This window comes from Lissotriton vulgaris, chromosome 3_1, assembly GCF_964263255.1.
Source record: "Lissotriton vulgaris chromosome 3_1, aLisVul1.2, whole genome shotgun sequence".
NCBI lineage: Eukaryota > Metazoa > Chordata > Amphibia > Caudata > Salamandridae > Lissotriton > Lissotriton vulgaris.
The window spans coordinates 1,108,457,337-1,108,482,874 of NC_141689.1; the positions used below are offsets into that span (position 1 = coordinate 1,108,457,337).

Here is a 25,538-nt window from a genome sequence, read left to right on the forward strand (position 1 = left end):
GAGAGGCATTCAGTCATAATTCAATATGAATGGTATCTTAATGGACTGTGAAACCTTGGTTTTTTAATGCCTATTATTTTAAATTCCTCACTGAATGTAGCTTGAAAAGGACCATGGGCTTCCCAGAGGTTTTATACAAACAATTAATAATTGGAAATCATGTTTTGGCATATGTGTAGCCTCATATTTCTACAATTTAAAGGTCTTAAGAAAGAACTTAGGCTCTATCATTGACCCTGGAATTTGCGTCAATTACATGTTCCTTAAGTGGGTTAAGCAGCATTCTGTCTTACAGGAATATCTTTTTATTAATATTAGCATCTGTCAATGTTGCCATTTTTTGGGTCTACTTTCTGTCAGTTAAAACACGTTTAAATAAAAATAGCTGTTTCAATAAGTGCAGGAAAACAGTTCATTTAAAGTAGTTATTGACCCTTACTTTTCGTTAAGCTGTAAACAGCCCCCATGGAAATGCAGTGTACATTATGGATCTAAAAAAACATAGTATAGAGTAAAAACATTAGTCTCACACACCATGAATCATTCTGATTTATACATATTCATCTGCATTGTTAAGGAAGTAGATTTACCCAAATAATGTGTGATGTGCCTGCCCTCCTCCAACCAGCATCGCACTGTTGGGTGTGTAGCTTGGAGTGCATTTCCCCTTTCTCTCCTTCTGGTGCCCTTTCGCATTGTAGTTGAAGTGAGAAATGACTACAAGGGATTTTGTTTGAGAGTCAAATGACTTAACTAAAATAGTTATTACTTCTAGGTTCTTTAGTGAATTGAACCTAATGTATCCACAGGATTACTTTGATATTAATCACCAATTTCAAAAAAGGTAAATCAATACAGTCATGAGAAGAAACACACAGCAAAGAAAAGTTATATTCAAAATTAGTTGTATTGAAGTTAATCAGAAAGAAAATTTCATCAGAAAGAAAATTTCATGGGGATAAAGCATAGACCAAAACTCCTAACATAAAAGTCATGAAAAGCAGTATATCTATGTCAACTAGTCAGTTCATAACAATACATCAGCTCCACAAATAAAAGAGGGAAACCAAAATCATAAATGTGTCATGGCATCCTTACCTTTTTTGAAATTGGTGATTAATATCAAAGTAATCCTGTGGATACATTAGGTTCAATTCACTAAAGAACCTAGAAGTAATAACTATTTTAGTTAAGTCATTTGACTCTCAAACAAAATCCCTTGTAGTCATTTCTCACTTCAACTACTCATTGCCCAAGCCTACGAGGGTATATTGGGTCTTCCCACTCTTTTGATACTTTCGCATTGTAGACGTCTTGGGGTGTATTTCACAGCTCATATGTTACAACGTCGTTGATGCAAGCTTTTTGGAGTGTGGCCACAACACAAGTTTTCAGAATAAGTAGTGTCAAGGTGTGCTACTGATTCAGAAAAAGGGGGTGGTGATGGACAGAGCATCTGAATTAAGCAGAATACTCATACCCAGTCAACAGATCAGGGCTTGATCCATCTCCATTTTTTAGCTCACTGCACCATCCCAGCTCAGGTGTGCTACTGCTCATGAGTGATTGTATAGAAATACTTTGACTAATTTTACATATCAGTGTGAGTTTAGGAAGATGATACTCAACATCACTTAAAAGCTCTTTAGTTTCACCATGATCCCATCCATCCGTCCCTGCTCTTCAGTTATGTAAGATAAAGAAATATCTTGCATCTCTTTCTTTTGAATTTATTGGATTTTCTTTAGGCGCCGTACATTGAAATAAGTGCTACTTAGCACATTAGCAGTGGGTGAACAATTGAACGCACAGTACATAATTTCAATAGTAGAACACAGACCTAAGGGCACTGACACAGAAGTAACTGTGAGGTATACTTTAGCATTCAGTATGTACATTTTTACTTTTTCGGGCTTGGAAAAGATCAGTGTCTTTCAGGGCTGTGCGAGTAGATTTTGTTTGGTGGAGACCACAGTGGTGCAAGAATGGTACACGTGGTACAATCAGTTAGCAAAATGGAAGACCTTCTTAGATAATTTAAATTAATTATTTTCATATTTGTCTTTCAGATTTGGCAGGATTTCATGTTCGCTTGTGCCCTTTACCCGACTGACCTTCACTTCATTGAATCTGTCAGAACAGAAGTGACTCACCAGGTATGGAAAATTAATTGTTAGGCCACATTTGGTTTTTAGTTTTGTCAAAATGTATTAGAATTCAAAATCAGCTTAGTCTTTAAACAAGAAAGGATAGGCTGTCGGTTGCTGAAATGGTAGAGGTATGTTTATCTTTCTGTAATCAATACACATGTATGTTAACTAAGCTGGAACCCAGATGTAAGGCCCTAAAGACATAGACCTGAAAAAACCTGGTGGCTGAGGTTAACTTGTGTGTACGTGAATTTTTCTACTCCTTTCACTTTACCAGAAAGGAAGATTCCAAAAAGACCATACATCATACCTCTTAAAACCCAGTCTCTCCTACTAATTATTGCCTCCACCAGTTCTTCTATCCTTGTTGACGACCCCTTAGAACCATCAGTTTCTCTGTGAAGAACATATTTTTCCTTCACTTTACAATCTGGCCAAATCAACACCTAGGTTGATTTGCTCAGTCTAAGCCTTGACCCTACAGACATCCAAAACCTATCAATCAAGACATTTATAGAGCACACTACATACCCGTTAGGGTCTCAAGGCGCTGGGGGTGGGAAGGGGGTGCTGCTACTGATCGAAGAGCCAGACTTTGACGAGTCTTCTGAAGGCCAGTAGGTCTTGGGTCTGCCGTAGGTTGGTGGGGATGGTGTTCCAGCTCTTGGCGGCGAGGTGGGAGAAGGATCTGCCGCCAGCGGTCATTCTTCGGATGCGAGGGACTGTGGCGAGGGCGAGGCTGGCGGAGCGGAGCTGGCGGGTGGGTGTTTAGAAGCTGAGTCGTCTGTTGACTCAGCTTAAAAGTTGAAAAGTTACCAACTTTTCTTCCTTGGCAAAATCGTTGAATAGTTTGCTTCTCTTCTCTTCATTTCCGCATTGCTGCCTACTGAACTCTTTTAAACCTGGATGTCATCCCAAATGCATTACTGAAATAGGAGCTCTTCATATTCTTAACGGTATTCTAAATAAATATATTTGTCTGCTGGGACTGCTGGACCTATCGGCAGCATTCAACACCATGTACCATGAGATCCTACATAAAATATGCTTCAGTTCAGAATGGGGATTGCGAGTCAAGTGCTGAAAAGGAAATCCTTCTTCCTCTAATCTAGCACCCGATTTGTAACAAACATTGGCAAAGCCAATAGGTATGTACTGTTTATTGCTGTGGGACAGGCCGCTGGAGCTGCACTAAAAATACGTACACAGCAAACCCTGTTTGTATGCTAGACTGGGTGTATGGGTACTTGTAGAATGTGTGTGTGATAGCGTGGATGCCCCATGCCAAAAACATACTAACTGGCTGTGTCAATACGTGTGTTTGTACCTGTAGGAAGAGTACACAAAGTTACATATTCGGTGTTTCAGGTAAATGGGAAATAAAAATGTGCTGAAGGGAGCACAGTAAATTTCAGCATTGTGCCACAGCTATGAAAAAAAAACCAGACAAATACATTAGTAAGGCCAAGAAAAAAGGACCACAGTGGTCAGTCCAAAAACTGATTCGTTTATAGATTGATCTTACATTAGGGACTTCATTAGCATTTGACTAAGCATTTTGGAGCAAGGTATTGGTAAGACATTAAAGGAAACAAATCAAAAAGCTTGGGGGAAGAACTGGCAAATCTATGTGTGCAGAAATTAAACCTAAATAGCACCGCATCAGAGAGAAGCGTGCCGCAACGAAGAGGAAGCGTGTCGCCGTCGCTGCTGTTGCCGTCGCAACTCCGAAGAAGGAGGGTGTCGCTGCTGTAGTTGTCGCACTGCACCGCATCAGGAGAAGAATCTCGCAACGAGGTCGGAGCATGTCGCTGTGCCTGCCGTCGCAACTCCGAAGAAGGAGGGTGTCGCCGCTGGAACTGTCGCATTGCACCGCATTGACCAAGAGCACCTTGCATCCCCGAGAAGCGCGCCGCCGTCTGAGCTGTTGCCGTCGCATCTTGGATGTTGCCGCTGTAGTTGTCGCATCGAGCGGAAGCTTCACGCATCGTGGAGAAGAGCGTTGCCGTTGCATCGTAAGGGTGTTGCCGCTGCAGTCCACGCATCGAATTGAGAGTTAGATGTTCCATGGAGCAGTGCCCACCACAGGCGTGCTGTGTCCATGCTAATGCGGGGAAAGAGGGTGCAACCTAAAAAAACAAAGCTCGAAACGGGGAATGATGCTTCTACAGCTGAATTGAACTTTTAGATTTTCACATTTTTTTTGTACAGTACATTTATCAGGAAGTGCTTGTTGAATCCCATCTTTATTGAATAGTATAACATTTTAATTTGTGTTATACAGAACTGTTCATTCCGTTTATTCACACTGTAGTGCGGAAGCATGTTTTCCAGGTTGCCATGATATGTTGTGTAATGTCTCAGTGCTCAGTTTAGTGAGCATAGTATGTTACTGAAAAATGTCACAGATTGCGATGCGATTTTGTTTTAGACTCCCAAATAATCTTCGCACATAAGCAGTAAACGTATGGGTTACTGTGTGTTATTTTTTCTTTAAGGACGCCATTTTGGGTGTTCAGCAGACCGTGGCACGAAAAGCTCACCTCTAAGGCTTAGCGGAAATTGTAGTTTCACAAGGGGGGCTTCTTCCTCTGTGTAGTTTGGTTTCACAGCTTGTGCCACTTAGGGAACAGACAGTAGACCTGGTCGGATTGAGACAGAAAATAGGAGGCTTTGTCTGCGATATTGTCTCAGATTGGTCATTTTTGTGAAAGAGTAAAGGGTAGAAAATGGACAAAAACAAGGGATGATGACTCATGATCAAAATATAAAGAGACACTTTAAATTAATGATTACAAATCATGTTACCTTTTCAACTTACCATTTTGTTCCAGATGAGAAGACTGAAATCTCATCCGTCCATCATCATATGGAGTGGAAATAATGAAAATGAGGCAGCTCTTGCAATGAACTGGTTCTTCATCCCACGTGATCTCCAGTCACTCTACCTCCAGGACTACATAACACTTTACGTGAAAAACATCAGAGACATTGTTCTTTCAGTAAGTGATCATGTGAAGAAAGGTGGTGCAAATGGGTGGGGGACATGGAAAAGAAGTTGAGAGAATCATTTGAAGTTCTTCTAAAGCTAGCTAAGGACAACTTGTTTGAATTTTTGTAGATCTCTGCAAGACAAATTAACAAAAATGTTGGTTTCAAATAAATGTGATTGGTATGTAGCTATCCATATACTTGCGCGCCAAGAATCAGAAGGTCTGTAGTACTGTTATATTGAAAGCCAAAGACAGGGAATTAAGTCTACATTTTTGACTCCTTGTGTTTTTACATTGCATTGTAGTTTGTAAATGTATTTTTTTTATTTGTTTTTTACTTGATCGTACTACTAGAGCACTTTGTTAAGAGGGTTGTGTGTATCACATATTGTTAGACATGGCACCATTGGCGTGGGTCTCCCTTCCATTTTTGCTGTTGCCTCATGTATTTTTACTGGTGTTGTATGCTTTGGGCACTGTACCACTGCTATCCAGTGCCACAGTGCAAGTGCTCCCTACTGTAAATTGATGTACCAATCAGTGGTTCCATGTTTGGCTATTTTGGTTTACTTGTCAGCCCTAGTCTAGTGCACTAAGTGTGCCAGGGCGTGTAATCCAAATGCTGCTGGTGGGCCTGCAGCACTGGTTGTGCCACCCACAGAAGCAGCCTTGTAAAATGTGACTAAGGTCTGCCATTGCAGAGCCTGCGTGCAGTCTGGTACTGTCATGCTAACTGGGCAAGTGCACCCACTTGCCAGTCCCTAAACCTTCCCTTTTCTTCATATCAGTCACCCATATGGTAGGCCCAAGGGCGGGGTGCATTGTAAGTATAATGTAGGACAAGCCCTGATGTGTGTGGCATGTCCTAATAGTGAATTACAGCCATTCTCGTTTTTCACTATTGGAAGGCTACCTGTTCTCCATAGGCCAGAATGGGCTGTTAGAGTTATTACATTTTATAATCCTAACAGGCTCAGAGAACATGGTTGAAATTCGAGTTTAGTATGCCTGAACTCAGAATAATAAAATACATATTTTAGTAAAGTTGATTTTAATATTCTGTGTTTGCAAATACCACTTTTAGAAAGTAGGTATTTTCTTGTCTAACTATCCAAGCCTGCCCCTGCTAGGTTGTGTATTCCTTGTCTGGTTGTGTGAGTGACAGGGCTAGGGGATTCCAAGAGACAGGATGAGTCACCCAGTGGTGAATAGAGAGATCTGCATCTAGATGGGAGGGAGGAGTGCACCTGGACTCTGAATAGGGCTGTGCCTGTCTTCCACAATGCTGGCTCCACCCCCTGGGGAGCGGCTGACGTCTCTGCCCTGCACACTGAAAGAAGAGAAGGAGTCCTGTAAACAAAGTGCTCCAGGACTGTACTTGCCTTCCACAATGCTGGCTCCACCTCCTGTGGGGCATCTGATGTGCATGCCCTGCACTGTGAAAGGAAAGGAGAAGTCTGGTAAACAGGGTGCTTCAGAACTGGTTTTGACTGGGCAAAGGCTCCTCTCTCCTCAGAGAACAAAGGATTTCTGGGTATAAATATTGGGACCCTGATCCCATGAAATGAGGTCACTTTGGACTACAAGAAGAACCTTTACTGAGGAGAGGAACCTGAAGAAACTGAGGAGAGACTATTACCAAGGTGAAGTGCTGATTGGGGGATTGGCCTGCAGTGGTTGCCTTACTGCCAAAGGAAGGAGAAAGGAACTTTGTGTACTTTGCTTTTAACTTGTGAAGGATCTCCAATGGCTTAGAAAAGAGCTTGCCTCCTGCTGAAGTCTCAGGGACAACAGACTTCACCCCCGAGCTCCCCAGAGTTCTTGTGGAAGTGCCTGCTGCTGTTTTGGGCCTTCTGAGGAACTGCGTGTCGCAAGGAGCTGGAAGCGCGACTCAACGAGAAGAAGCGAGTCGCCGTCGCTGTGCCTGCCGTTGCAACTCCGAAGAAAGGAGGGTGCCGTCGCTGGAACTGTCTCACTGCTCCGCATCGGAGAGAAGCGTGCCGCAACGAAGAGGAAGCGTGTCGCCGTCGCTGCTGTTGCCGTCGCAACTCTGAAGAAGGAGGGTGTCAAGGTACATTGACGGAGAGTGTCTCATCTAAGAACTGAACTGAACTAAGCTTAAATCTACCATCGTAAAGTAATCAAAGTGTGTATTTTTGTCGTTTATGGTCTTATAGTCACTCTGTATAAAGTCTACTTATTTTTTATATAAAACCTGTGTGGTGTCCAATTGTAGTGTTGTCACTGGGTTACTGTATATAGTCACAACTGCTTAACTTACATCGCCTCTGAAATAAGCCTTGACTGCTCACGCCACGCAGCCTAGAGGGTGAGCAGGGGTTATTTTAGGAGTGTAATCCCCTTGTCTTGACTAGAGGAGAGGGTCCCTATTTGTCGCAAGTACCTACCTCTGCCAACTAGAGACCCCCAAATCTAACACATCTATTTATTTACCAACATTTATCATAATGTACTTTAATTCTAATGCATTGTGCTCCACTATTGTTTTTATTTGTGTTTGTACTTATGCTGCAATGTAATCTAATGAGGAGCAACAAAAAGCTTTATTTGATTTACTGAACATTCCACCCTGCGTACCAAACCTTGTAAATACTAAATAAACAGTGACATATACATTTATATTAAAACAGCTGATCATGTGCTCTACTGCTGTGACACTTCCACAAGTTTGAGATGCTGAATACAAAGTGTGACTCTAGATGTTCAAAGTGTGACTCTAGATGTTCTAATGGATGCTTTCTTCCTTTGCTGGTTGGACGAAATTATTGTTGGCAGGGTTGTGAGATGCAATAGAATATCTACTTGTCCATGGAACAGGTTGCTTCATAAATCTTCTTGTGCTGTAAAAAAATCCACTTGTCCCTTTGGTGCCACATAGTACAGCGGCAAGTTGTGGCAGCAATCTCAATATATAAAAGCTCTGATTTTAGCCTTTCTGATTATGCCTGGGGTTATACTATAATAGGGTTTGAATTCTAGCAATTTGCCTATTTTGCCACCTTTCCGCAGATCTACATACTGGGACTGGAGGTAGAGTTCAGCAATAATTCCAGGGTTTGAATGCCCTTTTGTGTCTGCGCAACCCTACTAAATTGATTGTTTTAGGGGTTCTCGCCAGCTCTTCTCTAATGTTGTCCCACACCAAGAAAGGTTGAAAATTCACTCCTGACAATGGCAGAATTAAAACTTCTTCCAGGGTTAGGGAAAAGTGGTTTGAGGGGAAGTGAAATTGTAAACACTCAATAGATATTTGCATGAGCAAATCTTCACCTGCATATTTGCTTGTGCAAAAAAACAAATATTTTCTAGGAAACGATTTTCTGGCCTACTTTTGTAAATTCTTGTGAATTCATGAGAGCTGTAGTTATGCAATATTACAAGGTCATATACCATAGGTGCGATTTTGTGACTTTCTTTAGGAATTGGGCCCATAATTATGGGGCTAATTATGATTGCGGATTTCCCGCATCCTCTGGGCCGGCGGAAGCCACCGCCGGCCCGGAGGATGCGGGAAATCCGCTGCGGAGCCTCCACAGACCCACCGCCAAATTAGGATGGCTGGTGGGTCTGATAATCTGTCCGCAGCTTTTCCGCCGCAGTCGCCTTCTGACCGCGGCGGAAAAGCACTAACATGTCTGACGGTGTCTATCAGACACCGTCAGGCATATTAGGATGTCTGCATTTCTATGCTTTCCACGGCGGCTTGGAAAAGCATACGGACCTTCACTTCGGGGGCCCGTTGCGGGCCCCCTGGGTGGAGGGTTGGTGGGGGGTGCACATTGGGGGTACCTATGGTACCCCCCCATGCATTTGCGTGCACAGAGCAGCAGGCACCGCGCGGTGCCTGGCGCTTTGTGCACGCAAATGCCGTGCATGCATTTTTAACATTGCGGCGGGTGCAGCTTGAAGCTGCACCCGCCGCAATGTTAAAGATAGAGGATGTGACCGCCACCCTGGCGGTCACATCCTAATCTGCACAGAGGGAACGCCGCAGCCCATGCGGACGTTCCCTCCTACTCTGGGGTCGCGGACGGACTCCAGTCCGTCCGCGATCCTAATGACCTCCTTTGTCTGGATTTAAACAATACCTTTTGTCTTTATTACAATTGTTCATCTCTCGCTATCTATTCATCAACTGCATCCACTCTGTCACAAGGAGCATATCAGCACCCAAAATAGTTTTGTTTTGTGCCAAGGACTACTGTGTCTGTGGGTGTTTTTTGAGAACAAAAAAATATCATTGCTTTTTGTTCATATTTGTTTTAATGGTGAGGACCTAGGAGCTCCCATAAAGTGTTACAAACCCCATATCAAAACAAGACACACATTGACAAAACCAAAAGGCTTGACCACCAATTCTGGACCAATTGGCTTTGCCGGTACTTGTTTACTTTCATATTTCCCATTATCTTGTTGAAACTGGTTTCTCTGATTTTCCATTTTTAACTTTTTGGGGAAATGCTAGCATGCATCGGCACATTTTACTAAATGATGCTTCAATGAAATGTTACCTACAATTTAACATTTCCTAGTTGCATTTGTTTTGTAAAAAAGATTTTTAAAGCAAAGGCTCATCAATATTGCTTTCAAGCTTCTGAAGATATTTGCATCTATTCAGAGAAAAATCTTGGTGCAATGTAGGTGCTCATATTGTTAAACTTTGCAAATGAGTGTGTACATTTTTACACTGGAACCACTGTCAAAAGTGTAGTCCTGGCTTACATGTTCTTAGAGTATTCACCGTGATAAGAGCTTTGTATAACTGAACCTTAAATACAAGTTCGAAAAGCATTAACGTATGGACATAAATATTACCAGAACTGCAGACAATGCACTTCTCTGATCCATATTGTGGTACTGTAAACTGATAGCCAAAGCGTTGGTGCTGCAGGGGGTTGGACCTACTCGCTCCAAGGACAGAATAGAAAACTTGTCCTTGACACCAAACAATATTTCCTTGAAGTCAGGTTATAGCAATTCCAAACCTGTGGTTGGTTACTCTCCAACACTTCTGATCCCTGAGTGTGCATCATAAGGACATTGTCAACTCCAACTTTTGCTTCTGATAAGGAGGAGTAACCTTGAGAAGGTTGTCATTGATTAATGTATGAGCAAACGTCATTTCTCCCATAGATCTTGGTTAGGCATTCATGATGGCAAAAGGAGCATTGATTTTTCCCGTTGAGGCATTTCTTCCTCATTGTGTATCGAAACATTTTGCAAAATAGTCCACAAAAAAATCTTAGCTACATGTTGTGTTGATTTTATTTTTAAAGGATTGATTCTGCGCTTTAATTTCTCTGTAAATATCCATATTTAATAGAAAAAGATATACATTAGCCATTTACAAAATTTTATCTACTGCCTCTGACAAAGGTACACTCTTGCAGGAGTTAACCCACACAGTGGTAGAAGGCTAAGCCCCATATACATGCTCTTTATAAATAGGTTTGAAAAGCAGTGTCTGGTCCTGCTACATAGTAAGGTACCCACAGGTTGATTGGGTATAAAGCCTCACATCTAGATGAAATATGCTCATCACACAGGAATTTTACTTCCAGAGCAGGGTGATCGGGCAATGCAACAGGGGATCCAAAGCATGGTGGGGGATAAGTACTAAAAAGCTTTGATACAGAGCACCATACATAGATATATACACAAGTAATGGGGAAAAGGTGTTCAGTGGTGATTCAACTGAAGAAAATGGAGAGATGGAGGTTTTGTTTAGGAGCAGCTGAAGATAATACAGTAATACTTAAACTGAAGAATGGAGGCAATGGAGGGGAAAATTGAGACTGTAAGTATAGATTTCAACCTGTAGATATGTGGAAGGTTTTGGCATGGGCCTTCAAAATGAAGGACACAGAATATAAACTAGGCACAGTGTCTAATCTCTGACTAAAACCCTCCAGGATGGTCTGTATCTCCAAGTATCTAGAGAACAGAATGGAAATGCAGAGGGTAGATCCTGAAGATGCATAATCTGAATGAAGTGCGTTCCAGAGAATGGTGTAGAATGAACAAATTATTATGCCCCTGGGACAGAGTTTAATTTGTGCCGGTGTTCATTGGTGGTCAGCACCATCACTTGCTTTTAAGCTCTGGCACTTGTTTGTGTGAGTACAACACATGGTGGTGGTCTCAGCCAAGCTTTGAGCAGAGCATGTCAGTGGAGTGTTTTACCAATTCAATTTACTAAAACAAAATGATTCAACTAGCTCTTCTGCCTCATCTTTACAGCTTAGGATAGTTAAAAATGGCACACTTTTTTCAGTGTAATGGTGACAAGGTAATGTTGACGCTGGCTTTAGTCAGCAGTGAAGCTATGGGATGTTGCCAGCTGAAGGAATTCCTTGCGCCCTGGCACTTATTTGTTTACAAATGATGCATTGCCTGGGACCACCCTCACATTCACAAATTCAGAATGTTAGGGACAGAAAATAGATCCCACAGCCATTTGGGAGTAACAAGCTGTTTAAAAACAATTGTGAAAGAGTTTCCTATTGTGATCTTCACTTACATTATGCAGAAGCAGAGAAACTCCTACTGCTTGGAAAAAGAAACTGTAAGAATTGAATTGTAGATGCGGGGTGTTAGAGGCAAGATGGCGTCCGTGGCGTGGGCTGTGTGAGCAGCTCACTCCTCCCCTCCCGTCCCCCGGACCAAATGCAGGACAAACGGCGGTGCAGAACGATCAGCGTAAGGCACGGTTTGGTGGAGACTCACCGGAGCTGAGCCGCTGGGGTTGCGAATACTGACTGATTGACAGAGCCTGAGGAAAGCCGTTGGTAGAGTAAAGCGGAGTTGTTCGAGGCGGCCAGAGCAGGCGGATTGACGGATCGACGCGGCTGACCCCGAGGTCACGTTCAGAGCCCGGGGAATCGGAGAGCTCGATTCAGGTGCGGAGCGGAGCGAGTTTGCTGGCTGTATGGCGTTCTGAAGCGGTCTGATGAGGCGGACAGCTTTGGAGGAATCTGTGGTCGCGTTTTGAGGTCCGGTGGGCTAGAGGCTTGATTTGGATACTGGGAGAGTTACCCCTGCTCCAGAGATACAAGCTGGATACAAAGCGGATAACGTGAGTAAACTTTGTATCAATGGAATCAACTGGATAATTCGAATGCCGAGTGACTTAATTACGTTTTGGCGCAGGGCGCCACTCTGGAGGTCTCCCCTTCTGCTTTTATTTGGCGGACTTCAAAGCCGGGTAGTCCGTGGCCGAGGAGGCAGGGTCATAAATAATAAGAAAATGCTGGCAAAAGGAGCAGGGGAAGGGAGTGAGTCTGCGGCAGTGAAAGTAACTACACGTGGAGATAGAAATAAGGAGCCAGGTACGGGGGCCAATATGGAAAATTCAAATGGTGCTGTTAAAAGGACGGTGAAGGCAACCACATGGAGTGATAAAACTAAGGACTCATGTACAGTGGGAAATGTTGAATGGGAGAACAACGGGGGAGCAAGAGAATCTGAGGATGTCTTAGAGCCAATTACTGGTTTAGTCAATTGCAGCACTGTTAATATTGCGGGAGCCCGGGAGAAAAAAATAGTGGAAAAAGGAAAGGGTTCTGTGGCTCCACGCTCTTTGAAGAAAGGGACTCAAAGCCTGACTCTCCCTGCCATGTTTGAGCGGCAAAGTGCTCGGAATAATGATTGTTTAGTGGAAACAGCAGCAACAGTAGAAAGTGGGGCATCAGTCACAAACTTAATAACAATATCAGGCTCCCTGGCACAACAGGAGGAGGTACCCTCGGAGAGTATAGACATTTCTGATACCGCACTAAACAATGTACAATCTCAAGAGCCTCAGGAACAGGAACAGGAAATTGTTGAAGGTAATGCCCTGGGAGATGAAGCCTTAAGAGACATTGATGTTGTAGTGACTCACTTCAATTTATTGGAAAATGAGCTCGGCTCACAAGGAACCTTGTCAGTACCAGAATCTGGCGAAAATTTCTACTCACTCTCTGAAAAATCGTCTGATGAGGATTAGGTGGATGATGTTAGTGAAGCTAGCAGCGGCGACGAGTCAACGGGGGAAAGCAGGATATCGCCTTATTGTAGTGCCTCTACTATAAAGAAGAGAACTAAGAGGATAAAAGAAAAGCAACAGCATAAACTAGATCACCCTCAAGCATCTGGTTCGGTAATAGGGGAAACGCTAGAGGAGAGGAAAACGTCGAGTGAAACAAGAAGGATAGAGCCAAGCGCTTCTGAGATAACACCCCCGCAGGAAATTACCCTTGTTACGATATATGAAACTATGATGGGCCACAGAGCCGAGAGTAAAGTAGAAATCACACGTGTGCAGGCCACATGTAGTAAAGTGAAAAATGCTGTAAGGCGGGCGATAAAATTGGGAGCAGAAACTGCAGACAGAGTCACAGAAACAGAAGCGCGTATATCAGTACTTGAAGACTATGCCGCAGCGCAGAAAGAAGAGTTGGAGAGTATTAAGGCACACAGTGATGATTTGACTAATAAGCTGAGTGAACTTGAAAATCATGCCTGCAGACATAACTTACGCTTTCTTGGGATTCCGGAGGGATTGGAAGGGACAAATCCGCGTAAGTTTATTGCAGAACTGCTGAAAGAAGCCTTTCCGGAATTGACTACGTGGGAATGGACACGAGAAGTACAGAGGGCACATAGGTTTCCTTTCAATGTGAGGAAACCCCGTCAAGGACAAGAGAACCTTCCAAGGGCGATACTAGTGTGCTTCAATAACTTTTTAGCACGTGAAGACATCTATGACCTGGCTAGACCAGATAAGAAAGCAAAAGCTAAGGGGTGTAATTTCTTCGTTAGGCCGGATTTCTGCCAGGCAACAGTCTCTAAGAGGTGGCATTTAAGGCAGCTAATTCCGGATTTTTAAAAGAGAGGGGCTGTTGTATATCTGCAGAATCCGGCGAAACTCAAGGTCATGTTTAAAGGTCAAACCAGGTTCTTTCAGTCAGAAATTCAGGCAAAAGAGTTTTTGGAAACCTTAAAGAACGTAGAGATAGAATAATAATGGTGATATAATTTACATATCCATGTAGCTGACCCTAGAGATCGGCTGTTGATTATATGGTCCTTCTGTATTTTTTTCTTGTTTGTTTGCGATTCTATTTCTTCTTAAGGCAAGATAAAGTTCTGGTCCTAGGGGTTTGTGGGGGGGAGGACACGGTACTCCATCATTGCAGGGACTTAAGGTCCTTGGGCCTCATGAGATGGGAATGTTGGGAGGGGGGATGGAAGGGCAGGATAGAAGGGGCGGGGGGAAAAGGGGGGAGAAGGGGGTGCATGGGGTTTAGGTGACGGGGGGTGAAAATGGCAGCGTCAGAGGACCTAAATTTGTCTTTGTTAATATGCAAAACACATGCTGAGAGATTGTTTCTGAAAGTTAGAGGTATAAGAATGATAAGAGAAATCAAACTTCGATGGCCAGAAAGATTGAGATTTGTACATTAAATGTATGTGGTTTAAATGATCTCCGAAAACGACAAGTGTTAGCTAAGATTATACAGATACTGGGTATAGATATACTTTGCTTACAGGAAACCCATATTGCGTGGGCTAATAGAGAATATTTAAAGAACATGGGGATGGAGCTGGTAGTCTGCTCCAAACAATCCGGAGTTAAAAGAAGGTTAGCGATATTAAAAAAAAAAAGAAGTGGGTGGATTGTATAAAGACTGCAGCAGATAGATGGGTGATGGCGGAATTCAAGGGGGGACGGCAAGGGTTCACACTCTGCAACATATACGGCCCAAATCTAGATGATCCAGAAGTACTTAATTTTTATTAACTTAGAACTGGCACAATGGACTACCCCAGTTCTATTGTGTGGAGATTGCAATGTTAATGAGGGGGGCAGGGGTTGATATAAGATCCAACTCAGTATACCTTGGCAAGAAAAAACTTGTATACACTGCTTTACGGGGGTTACTTCTGGATCACGGCCTCTATGATGTTTGGCATGAAAAGAACCCGAATGACCCAGGGTTTACGTACTTTTCTGCTCCCCACCTAAAATTTTTCAGACTGGATTTTTTTTTTTATTTCACATGTCTTTTTAATACAAGCCAAAATCCAGATCCATCCCAAACTAATCTCTGTTCACAACCCGGTAGTATTGGAATTAACTGTTGAAATGGAGGGTAAAAAAGAATCCCCATGATGGTCTTTTGAGCGCAAACTATTACTGGAAGCACAGTATTGTCAATACATGTCTAAAGTAATAGAGGAATTCTTCACTTTTAATAAAGGCACAGCAACCCAGGAAATGGTTTGGGACACATTCAAAGCTGTGGTCCGTGGGGAGACTCTTAGTTACTCTGGGTTTAAGCATAAGCAATTTTTAACTGAGCAACGGAAGGAATTTGACGAAATTATAAGAGCTGAGGAGAAGCTGGCAGAGGTGCTAAGGCAAGGAGGGGAATCTGACTTGAGTAAACTGGCCCAAAAGGATCTCTCGATTAAAAGAGCTAATGCTTACTCTCAAATAGCCGATTTAATCGCCATTAATTATACCCAATATAAGGAAACAGCATATGAGTTTGTGGAAAAAACTGGCAGACTGCTAGCAAAGAGAGCAAGGGAGAAACAGGTATATAATGACATTCTGAAAATCAGGGATTTAAAGGGGGTTATACAGGAGACGCCGGGAGGCGTCACCAGGCGCTTTATAAACACCTATAATAATAATAATAATAAAGGAGGGGTTCTGGCGGCCTTCCAAGAGTTTTATCAACGACTTTATAGTGAGGAAGGGGACTCCACTGAACCAAGTGAATACTTAAAGGAAACGAGTTCAGTAACATTATCGGAGGCTCAGCGTTTGAATCTCTTGGCACCTCCTGAATGGGAAGAGATAGAGACAGCGATTTTAGGGTTAGCTCTGGGTAAAGCTACAGGGCCAGACAATATTGCGTTGGAATTTTTTAGAACATTTAGAAACCAACTTAAAAAAGAACTGGTGGAAGTATGTCATCAAGCTTTTGAGGGGAGAACTCCACGGTCATGGGCGGAAGCAATTATCGTTATCTTTAAAAAGAAAGGAAAAAATCCTGAAGAGATGGGGCCTTATAGGCCAATTTCTTTACTGAATACCGACAGTAAAATCTACTCGAAGCTTATCGCGAACCGGTTAAATGACCTAATGACAGGGATTGTCTCCATAAGACAACATGGTTTTATACAGGGCAGAGGTACCCCAGACCATATCAGGCGAATAATATCTTTGCTGGATTGGGCGCAGGGGACCGGCTCTCCGGTTGGGGTGGCCCTGTTGGACATCGAAAAAGCGTTCGACAGGGTCACCTGGGCTTTTTTGTGGTCGGCGGTGGAGAAGATGGGGATTCCCAGGGAGTTTATTAAGGCAATAAGAACACTTTATTCTCAACCGACTGCGGTCATTCGGATTTCAGGCTCTCTGTCAGGGTTGGTGCGGATAGCAAGGGGGACAGGACAGGGTTGCCCCTGCTCCCCCTTGCTGTTCGCTTTATATATTGATCCTTTTATCAGAAAGCTGGAAAGGAATTCCGCAATTAAACCAGTACAGTTAAATGGTTGGGAATTAAAAGTCTGCGCTTATGCCGACGATATTGCCGTGGTAACAGTGGAACTTAATATGGCACTACCTAATATTGTAAAATTAGCGGAGGAATTTGGGCGTTTCTCTGGTTATAAGTTGAATATTGATAAAACCCAGCTTATACACTCCGTGGTAGGACGTCCAGAGAACATGAAGATAGATAAAGAGGCCATATACATTGAAATTAAAATCACCGCTACCATTGAGGACATTATTCCTATTAATTTAGACCCTGTAATAGCATCCTCTAATAGAATTTTAGAAAGGGTTAATAATTTGAAGCTTTCTTTACTAGGTCGAAGCAATTTGATAAGAATGCTCATCTTCCCTAAATTTTTATACATATTTCGAGCCATACTGTTGTTAATACCGTCAGGTTATTTTGCCCGTTTAGAGAGAATGTGCTCTAGATTTTTATGGGGGTACCGCCGGGCCAGGAGAGCGTTGAAAAGCTGTGAGTTATCTCGAGATAGAGGGGGGTGGGGCATCCCAAATTTTCAATTTTATCACTGGATGGCAATAATGCAATACATGGGTGTACTTTTATTGCCGGAAGATTATACAGAGGACTTTTTGACCCCATCGATCTATGAAATGCTCCTGGGTACGGAGGCGAAACAGTGCTTAAAGTGGATTATAGAGCCAAGTTACTATAAAAAGACTAAATTCAAGATATTTGATACAGCCTTTTTAATTTGGCGATCTATTAAAATAAAATTTCGGCTTAGTATTAACTTAACGAAGTATACACCTCTGCAAAATTGTTCTTTTTTGCCCGCGATATTCCAGGATGGGGTAATGTATAGATGGAATAATTTAGGCATTAAGAAATTGGGGGATCTATTCATAGAGAAGGATTTTGTATCATTCGATTATTTAATGAACACTTATCATATACCTAGCTCTGATTTTTTTAAATACCTTCAGGTAGGCAGTTTCTGTTTGCAGAAGTTGTCACAATCTTAAATTTATTTGGGGAATATTGAAATTTTAGAAGCGATTAAGCAGCGGCGAAGAATTGGGCCTCTGTATCAATTAATCTTGGAAAAGAGGGAGGATGATCTAGAGGCTGTAGCGATCCAATGGCAGAATAAATTGAATATTCAATAAATATAGAGAGAAGCTTAGCAATTGCTAGAAATGTTTTGATGAATGGATCACTCATCAGTCAGCATTTTATGTCTATCTTCGGGCTTTACTATACACCAGGGAAGATAGCTAAATGGAGTGTAGGGCGTGGGACAAGCTGTAGCCGCTGCAATCTACATGGGGCTAAATGCTGTACACATGTTTTTTGACTGTCCGAAATTGGCAAGATTTATTGTTGATGTAGAGCACTTTCTGACAGCTGAACTGTCCATTCCAGTCAAATTAACAGCATCTCTAGTGTTGCTTGGTTGTGAAGAAAATGCGGCTAACTTGACCTCGAATTCAGACATTGGATTTGTGTTCATATGTATGTCTGCTTTTCGTTTTTGCGTAACATCGGGCTGGCTTGATGAAGAACCACCGAACCTCATTTTGTGGCGAAATAAGCTTTTATCTATGTACTATCTTGAAACCGCATTATATAAACTGAACGGTATAAGTAAGAAGACATTTGGTCGCAACTTATGGTCCCCAATTACTAATTGGATAGGAAATTGAGATGTATTTTGCTTTTAGCTCTCATTTGCGCTGTGTTCTTATTTTTTTTGTATCTTTCCTCTCTTATGGTTTATAGCAATTGATTTATTGTTTTGTCAACTTTGCTTATTATGGATCTGAACTGTATTATTGCTTTTTTTTGTTTTTTGATGCTGGTTGGTTTTTTTTTCTCTGCTGATGCCAAAAAAACTTAATAAAGAAAATAAAAAAATAAAAAAGAATTGAATTGTAAATACAGGCTTATGTACCCAGCTAGGTAGTGGGGTCTGAGTCAGGATATGTTCTGGTTCTTTTCAAAACCCCCAGAGATCTGGAACTGCATAATACTACAGAGTTTGTGTGCGAGTAGCCAGAGAGGGTGGATCTACACTCGAAGGAAAAATGATGCAGGAACAAGCAGTAGAAGTAGAGAGCGTGCACGAGAAACAGATCACCAGAGATTGCTAAAGAGTCTGCAACCGTGATATCTGTGGCTCATGGACGCCAAATGATTATCATTAGTGGCCATTACACATTTGGTTGATCGAGAGAGAGAGGTATTTGTTGGCAAATAGGCAGGAGAAGAAGAAGAACTGAATGCTTAGAATGTTGGGTTTTATGTGATATTATAGTTTGACTATGGGATCCTACATCAATGATAAATTGTTGGCAAGGCTACAAAAATGCATTTTAAAGTCGAAAATGAGAACATTATTGTTGGGGGAGGGGGGGGGGCACGAAAACATAAACGGGATTGTATTAGGTTGAATTCTGGTAGGCCACCACTCAATCTAAACAAACTGGCAGTTGCAGGGGCATTAGGTTTGTGATTGTTCCTGTAACTTGCAAATGCGGTGACACCGAAGATTTTTCATAGTGGAAGGGGATCTGAATAGGGGCAATACGTTAATCACAAGCAATCACTTAAAACCCTTTTTGTATAATGTGAGAGATTAAATAATGACAAAATAGGGTGGGTGCGTAACTTGAATGAAAAGTTGGCCACTTGCTATACAACATACAATAGTTGATTATTGCCTTTAGCGAAGGGAGTGAAAGCATATAACGTGGATGATTTCAGTTGAGTGCCTACTGCTATATTTGACAGTTCAGCCGCCTGCCTCATAGCTTTGCACTATGACACTGGAAGTCTAATGTGTGAAAATGAGCAAGTTGATATGTACTGCTGGGAAAATAGCACTGAGAACTGAGTTCTCATGATTTCCATTGACAGGTCTAGTGAATCCTGATTTTGGTGTGGCTGATTACCTAGATTTATTACTTTCAGACCATGTGCTGGTCCTTCTTGTGGGTAGCAAAAATCCCATCATAAAGGAGGAGAGCAGTATCACTATTTATTTATTTATTATGTCATTTCTAGAGCGCATAAATCACCCCAACCGGGGTATCTCCGCGCTATGACGGCTGTAGACAACTGAGCCCAGTAATTTAGAACAGCAAGGTTTTTAATTGCCTTCTGAAAGATAAGTAGCAGGGGGAGAGACAAATGTGTATGGGAAGTTCATTCCAGAGAGAAGGTGCAACATAAGAGAATGATGCACCCCACAAGTCGGGTTTGTTTTATGTGAGGTACACGGAGAAGCTCTTTGGCCCCAGAGCGTAGGGTCCTAGAGGGTTTATACCGGGTCAATTTATCTGCGATGTAGTTGGGTCCTAGTTTATTCAAAGCTTTGTATACCTACTTCCCCTTCTGAAAGCTTCAGGTTGATTGTCAGCGCTGGGACGCCCCAGGGTAGCTATGCACTTTACAAATGTATTCAAATTCAAATTCAAACTTGACCCTTTTCCCGAATCCGTAACAGTGAAGTTTGCTGAGTAGAGGGCGTGAGAGGGTTCTGGGAGAGCATTGGTCACCAGTCGAGCTGCCGTGTTCTGGACCACTTGCAATCTGTTATGGGAGGATTCTTTAGCGGAAATCAGCAGAGCATTGCAGTAGTCCAGACGACTAGTGACCAATGCTTGAGTAAGAGTTTTCCTAGTGGATATCGGGAGTAGGGGGAAAACTCTGCGAAGTAGACTAAGCACGTGGAAGCAGGTCTTGGCGGTTGTGGTGGCATGTTCCTCGAGGTTAAGTTTCTGGTGAATTTTTAACCCTAGGTTCTTTACCGCCGTTTTAGATGAGGGAGTTGGGCCCAAGTCTCCCGGCCACCATTTTGGAGACCAACTTGTTACTGCATCTCTAAAAAGCATTATTTCCGTTTTCTCAGCATTCAGCTGGAGAAAGTTGTCGCTCATCCATTCAGTGATGGATCTCATTCCCTCTGAGAAGGTGTTCTGCACGTTGGTGCCGTTTTTGTCAAATGAGAGTAGCAGTTGTGTGTCATCGGCGTAGGAAATTGGGATACACCCTAAGTTTCTTATTAAATTAGCGAGTGGAGTGACATATATATTGAACAGGGTAGGGCTCAGGCAAGAGCCCTGAGGAACCCTCTTGGTGACCATGGTAGTTTGTGATCTGAAGGGGCCTAGGTTGACTGTTTGTGTTCTTTCAGCTAGGAAGTTAGTCATCCACTCTAAAGCTATCCCCCCCACGCCTATGTCTCTGAGTCTGCCTAGCAAGATCTGGTGGGAGACGGTGTTAAATGCAGCAGACAGGTTTAGCAGTATGAGGAGTACTGCCGTATCCCTGTTTGCTAGCATTCTGATGTTATCTGTGACTGTCACTAGTGCTGATTCCGTACTGTGTCTGGGTCGGAATCCTGACTGTGAGGGGTCGAGACTGTTGGAGGATTCAAGGAAATTGATCAGGTGTTTGTTTATGTGATTCTCTAGTAATGTACTTTGTAGCGTCAGGGGAGAGATGGGTCGATAGTTAGTGACGTCTTTAGGGTGGAGTTTGGCATTTTTCCTGATGGGCAGTATCTGAGCTGCTTTCCATTCCTTCAGGAGTTTGCCTTCCCTTAGTGAGCTGTTAAGGATGGGGCAGATCGAGTCAGCCAGCTGGTCTGCTAGTAGGGCGGAGGTTTTGGCTGGGTTCAGGTCTGCAGGATTTGATCGTTTTTAACAGGGTTTTAGTTTCTTCAGTGGAAAGCAGCGGAAATTCCGCTAGTTTGTGTAGGCAGGGCAAGGTGGAGGGTGGTGTGCGGTTATCGTTTAATTTACTGTCTTTGGTTCTCATGAGTTTGTTGTAGATATTGTCAATTTTGGAAGTGAGATGGCATGCAATGCTATCACATAGTGTCTGGGAGGGTTCTTCTTCCGTATTCCATGCTTTTTTGGTTGATGAATGTGTTGAGGACCTGAAATAGTGTTTTGGAGGAGTTGTCTGCTTGATCAAGCAGGGTAGTTATGTGCATTTTCCTAGCTTTCTTTATGCTGCTATGGTATTTAGAGAGGGCAGATTTGAATCTCTTTCTATTGTGATGGTCGTGTGTGCACCACCAGTGTCGTTCTAGTTTCTTGCATTTGCTTTTAGCATTTGCATCTTGCTTTTTTCAGTCCGGAGGTTGGTAGTGTACCAGGGGGTGTGTAGGCGTTTAGGGGTTGCCTTCAGTGTTTCCAGGGGTATGAGCGTATTTATTGTGGATATTATGGCATCTTGGAATTTACTAAGGCAGGATTCAACACTGTCTAAGTTGGTGTACTGTGGAGAGACATAATTGTCTTGGAATAGAGTGGGAGACAGTTTGTGCCGCTGTCTATTTTTCTTTAGGTTATGACACTTCCGGATGTTTTGCTCTCTGGGTCCTGTGAGGCAAATTTCAATTTTGGAGTGGTCTGACCAAGTTAGAGGGTAGGTTGTTCCACAGAGGATGTTGGGTGAATTTGAGAGGACTAAGTCTAGTGTATGCCCTTTTGTGTGAGTTGGTTCTTTATTAATTTGGGTCAGTTCAAGTGTCTCGAGCTCTGCTAGAAGGGAGGAAGCGTCGGGATCATTTTGGTTTTCACTATGTATGTTTAAGTCTCCGAGGAGCAGGAAGTTTTTAGATGCTATAACATATGGAGAGATTAGGTCCATGAGTTTAGTGACGGAGTCAAGGAGAGGCCCTGGAGGGCGGTACACAAGGGCGCCTTTCCAACTGAGTTGTCCATGTAGGTCAATTCTGAAGACCAGGGTTTCTATGTTGTCATTACTTAGTTGGTCTAAGATGGTAACCTTAATGGGATCTTTATAAATAATCACTACCTCACCCCCTGTTTTTAGTGGTCTATCGAGTTTTTGGATGTGGTAGCCATCGGGTAGGGCCATGGCTATCGCTGGGCTAGAGGTGGGCTTAATCCATGTTTCTGTCAGAAACCCTATGTCTGGGTGGGAGGAGGAAAGCAAGTCCCATATGTTAATAGCGTGCTTAGGAAGCGACCTCACATTGGCTAGGAAGCAATCCCAGCTGCCTGTTTTTATGGTAGCATGTGCCAGACATGGTTGATTATTGTTGGATTGATGCGAGGTGTCATTTATGATGTTCGGACCTGTGGAGTTGCTTTTAGATTGTAATGGTAGCCCACACTGGTGGCCACATTTGATGCAGGAAATATTGTGTCCTTCGGATGTTGAGGGATTTTAGATGAAGAAAGCAGTGGCATGCTATGAACTAGTGCTTTGTACATTAGTATGATCTGGGAGACCTTCAAAGTAGTATTAACTATTTATTACATAGGCACCCCTTGTGTGGTGTACCTCACTCTAACAGACAGGTTAACCATGCAGCAAAATTAGATTATATTTCTGTGGCATGCCAATGGTGACTAATTCCTGGAGACTGCGAGCCTTGCTAGAAACCGAAGCAGTGTTGAGCAAGAGTTATATAGGTTACATCTTGAGCTACTTGCCTCCAGGATGAACAAAATGTATGGTTAAGCTCTCATACAAGGGATTCTACTTGGAACCGGCTGAGGCATTTACAGTTCTACTTAAACTTGATAATGATCTTAAGCAATGCGGTCATACAGCCGATCTCATCCATATACTGGACAGTAGAATCCTGCAAAAAGTATTAGGGTATAGGTTTCTTGAGGTGTTCCAGGGTTAATAGGAGCACAGAGGTAAACCTACGAGTTTTTCTGAATAGCATGCAGACTGAGGGAAATATATGCTCCTGTTTCCTAGGCAACAAGAAAGATTTTGACTTGATAGTGTGGGGATATATGGTTCAAGTGCGGCAATAATGAAAGTGTAGGCATGCGTTGGCTAAGATGATCACTTAATGCACACACCTTCACTACGAAGGGGTAGCAGTTATCTCCCTCAGTCAACTCTTCTCCTGGTAAACGGGAACCTTTGCTCAGTTCCCAGACACCTAGAGTTAGCATGTTGATGCCTTCATTGAGAAATACTTCACGGCTGAGTTCTGCTGATAAATTCAAGGTTTCGATTCTGTCTGCTGTGGAGAACCACTTGGTTGAACAAAAACAGCACATTCTGGAGGGAAAGAGGATAAATTGTAGTTGATCTAGAATGCTGCAGCTCGACCTTCTGCTAAATTTGCCTAAAAGACAACACAATAGCCCACATTTGCGGGGACTTCACTGTTTACCCAGTAGGGAGAGGATTCAATTTAAGGCTCTAACATTGGTACATGGTGCTCTGTATTAGACAGGCCCCGAATACCTCAGAGCTAGATTTAGCTTCTTTAACCCAGCTAGACATCTACGACCTATCAATAAGCTTCTAGCTGTGATCCCAAAGTACCAGTGTCCAGGTTCTGGAGGTAGATCACTAACATTTCTGGGTGCATCAGCATGGAACCAGCTCCTGGTGGGGCTACGCTGTTAGTAACTCATTGCTGTTCAGGAAGAAACTGAAAACCTGGCTCTTTGTGCAAGTTTAATGTCCATATGACTGACCTGTCTACATCTGCGCCTGGACACTCCTGGGAGTAGCTGCACACATTATAAATTGGCTATCATATCATGCCTTGTAATTGTAAGGGGCGTTCCCAGATTAAGCCAGATTATGTGACCAATTTTGTACATTTGTGTGTCCCAAAATGTTAGACGATCGTCCCAGTATTGTGCACTGGTGCAGAGCTTGTTTTAGGCATGACGTGGTTCTAGTGATTCTGCAGTGAACCCTGAACAATCCCTTTGTTTTATTTTCTGCTGTTCTTATTTGTGCTGTGGGTGATCCTGACCCGGCTGTCTGAACTGTGGTAATCTCTTATACAATTTCTATGTTACATTTCCATACCCTGTCCCTCAGACTTGTTCTGTCATAATGGATCGCATTTCTCTTTTCCTTAGACAAAGTACAACAACTTCCTAAAGGGCCCTGGAAAATGAAGAATGACAATGCTCCATCAGAAGATTATGAACAGTGTTTCTAGTTGGGGTCTTTGTTTTAGACGGCATATTTTGTGGCTGGTGGGGATGGTGACTTTCTTAGGGACCCTGAAGAGGGTTTGGTCAAGGGTTTCTGATGTGCGTAAGCCCCACTTGTGACAATAGTAGGAATCATGAATGATTATGGTTAACAAGTGGTATATTACTGAATTTAATTTAACTTTAATGTTAGATATTTTATAGATGTCAAATGCTATTACTATTTCAAGTGTCTCACGGAGTTATTTATCAAGACAACATTTATCAGGATTCTTCCCAAAAGCGGGAGTTTGTTTCTGTTGAACAAAAAAAGTAATGTCCCCTACATGCAGAGAGATTGTTTCTTCCTGTGTGACTGCTCCTTTATTTGATTCCAATTCCCAGGACTTCCTGGGGAGGGAATTCTATTGCCATTCGGTGCGACCAACACTTTAACCTGGTGGCCGCTGACCCACCAGGTGAAGAATTTCCACAGACCGAGCCAGCTGAGCTGTTACTGGTGGAAGCCTTCTGGTAACCCCGCCTCCAAATGTGGCAGGCGCAGCGGTTATGTTGGAAGCCTAAAATCTGCTTAGAGCTAAAAGATGCCCATAGTCATAAGAATCAAGAGTGTGCTTCAACCCTGTGCCTTTACTGAACTCAAAATAATGTTAATCACCAGTGCACCCACGCCAACTCACTTCTCATAAAGATTAAAATGTAAAGGTCTTCAAAAACTAGACTCTGTCCCTCTTCTTCCTTAAATAGACTATGTGATTTTATTCTCACAGTTTGTTTCCCTTCACTGTGTGGCCCAGCCTCACAATTTTGTGGCTGCACTTTCTCCAAACGCATTATTTTCAAGAAGCCATCTTAGCGTGACCTAGACTCATTAGCTTAACACAGGCCCCAACAGTT

At 42.7% G+C, this 25,538-nt stretch overlaps 1 protein-coding gene across 1 annotated transcript in view; it reads left to right on the plus strand.

The window, feature by feature from the left end:
• MANBA (mannosidase beta) overlaps positions 1–25,538 on the plus strand; it is a 399,570-nt gene that overhangs the window by 296,674 nt on the left and 77,358 nt on the right. The window contains exons 10-11 of the mRNA XM_086961579.1: positions 2,070–2,156; positions 4,985–5,152. Of these exons, the coding sequence (XP_086817705.1) occupies positions 2,070–2,156; positions 4,985–5,152 (255 nt within the window). The remainder of the gene's footprint in view (positions 1–2,069; positions 2,157–4,984; positions 5,153–25,538) is intronic.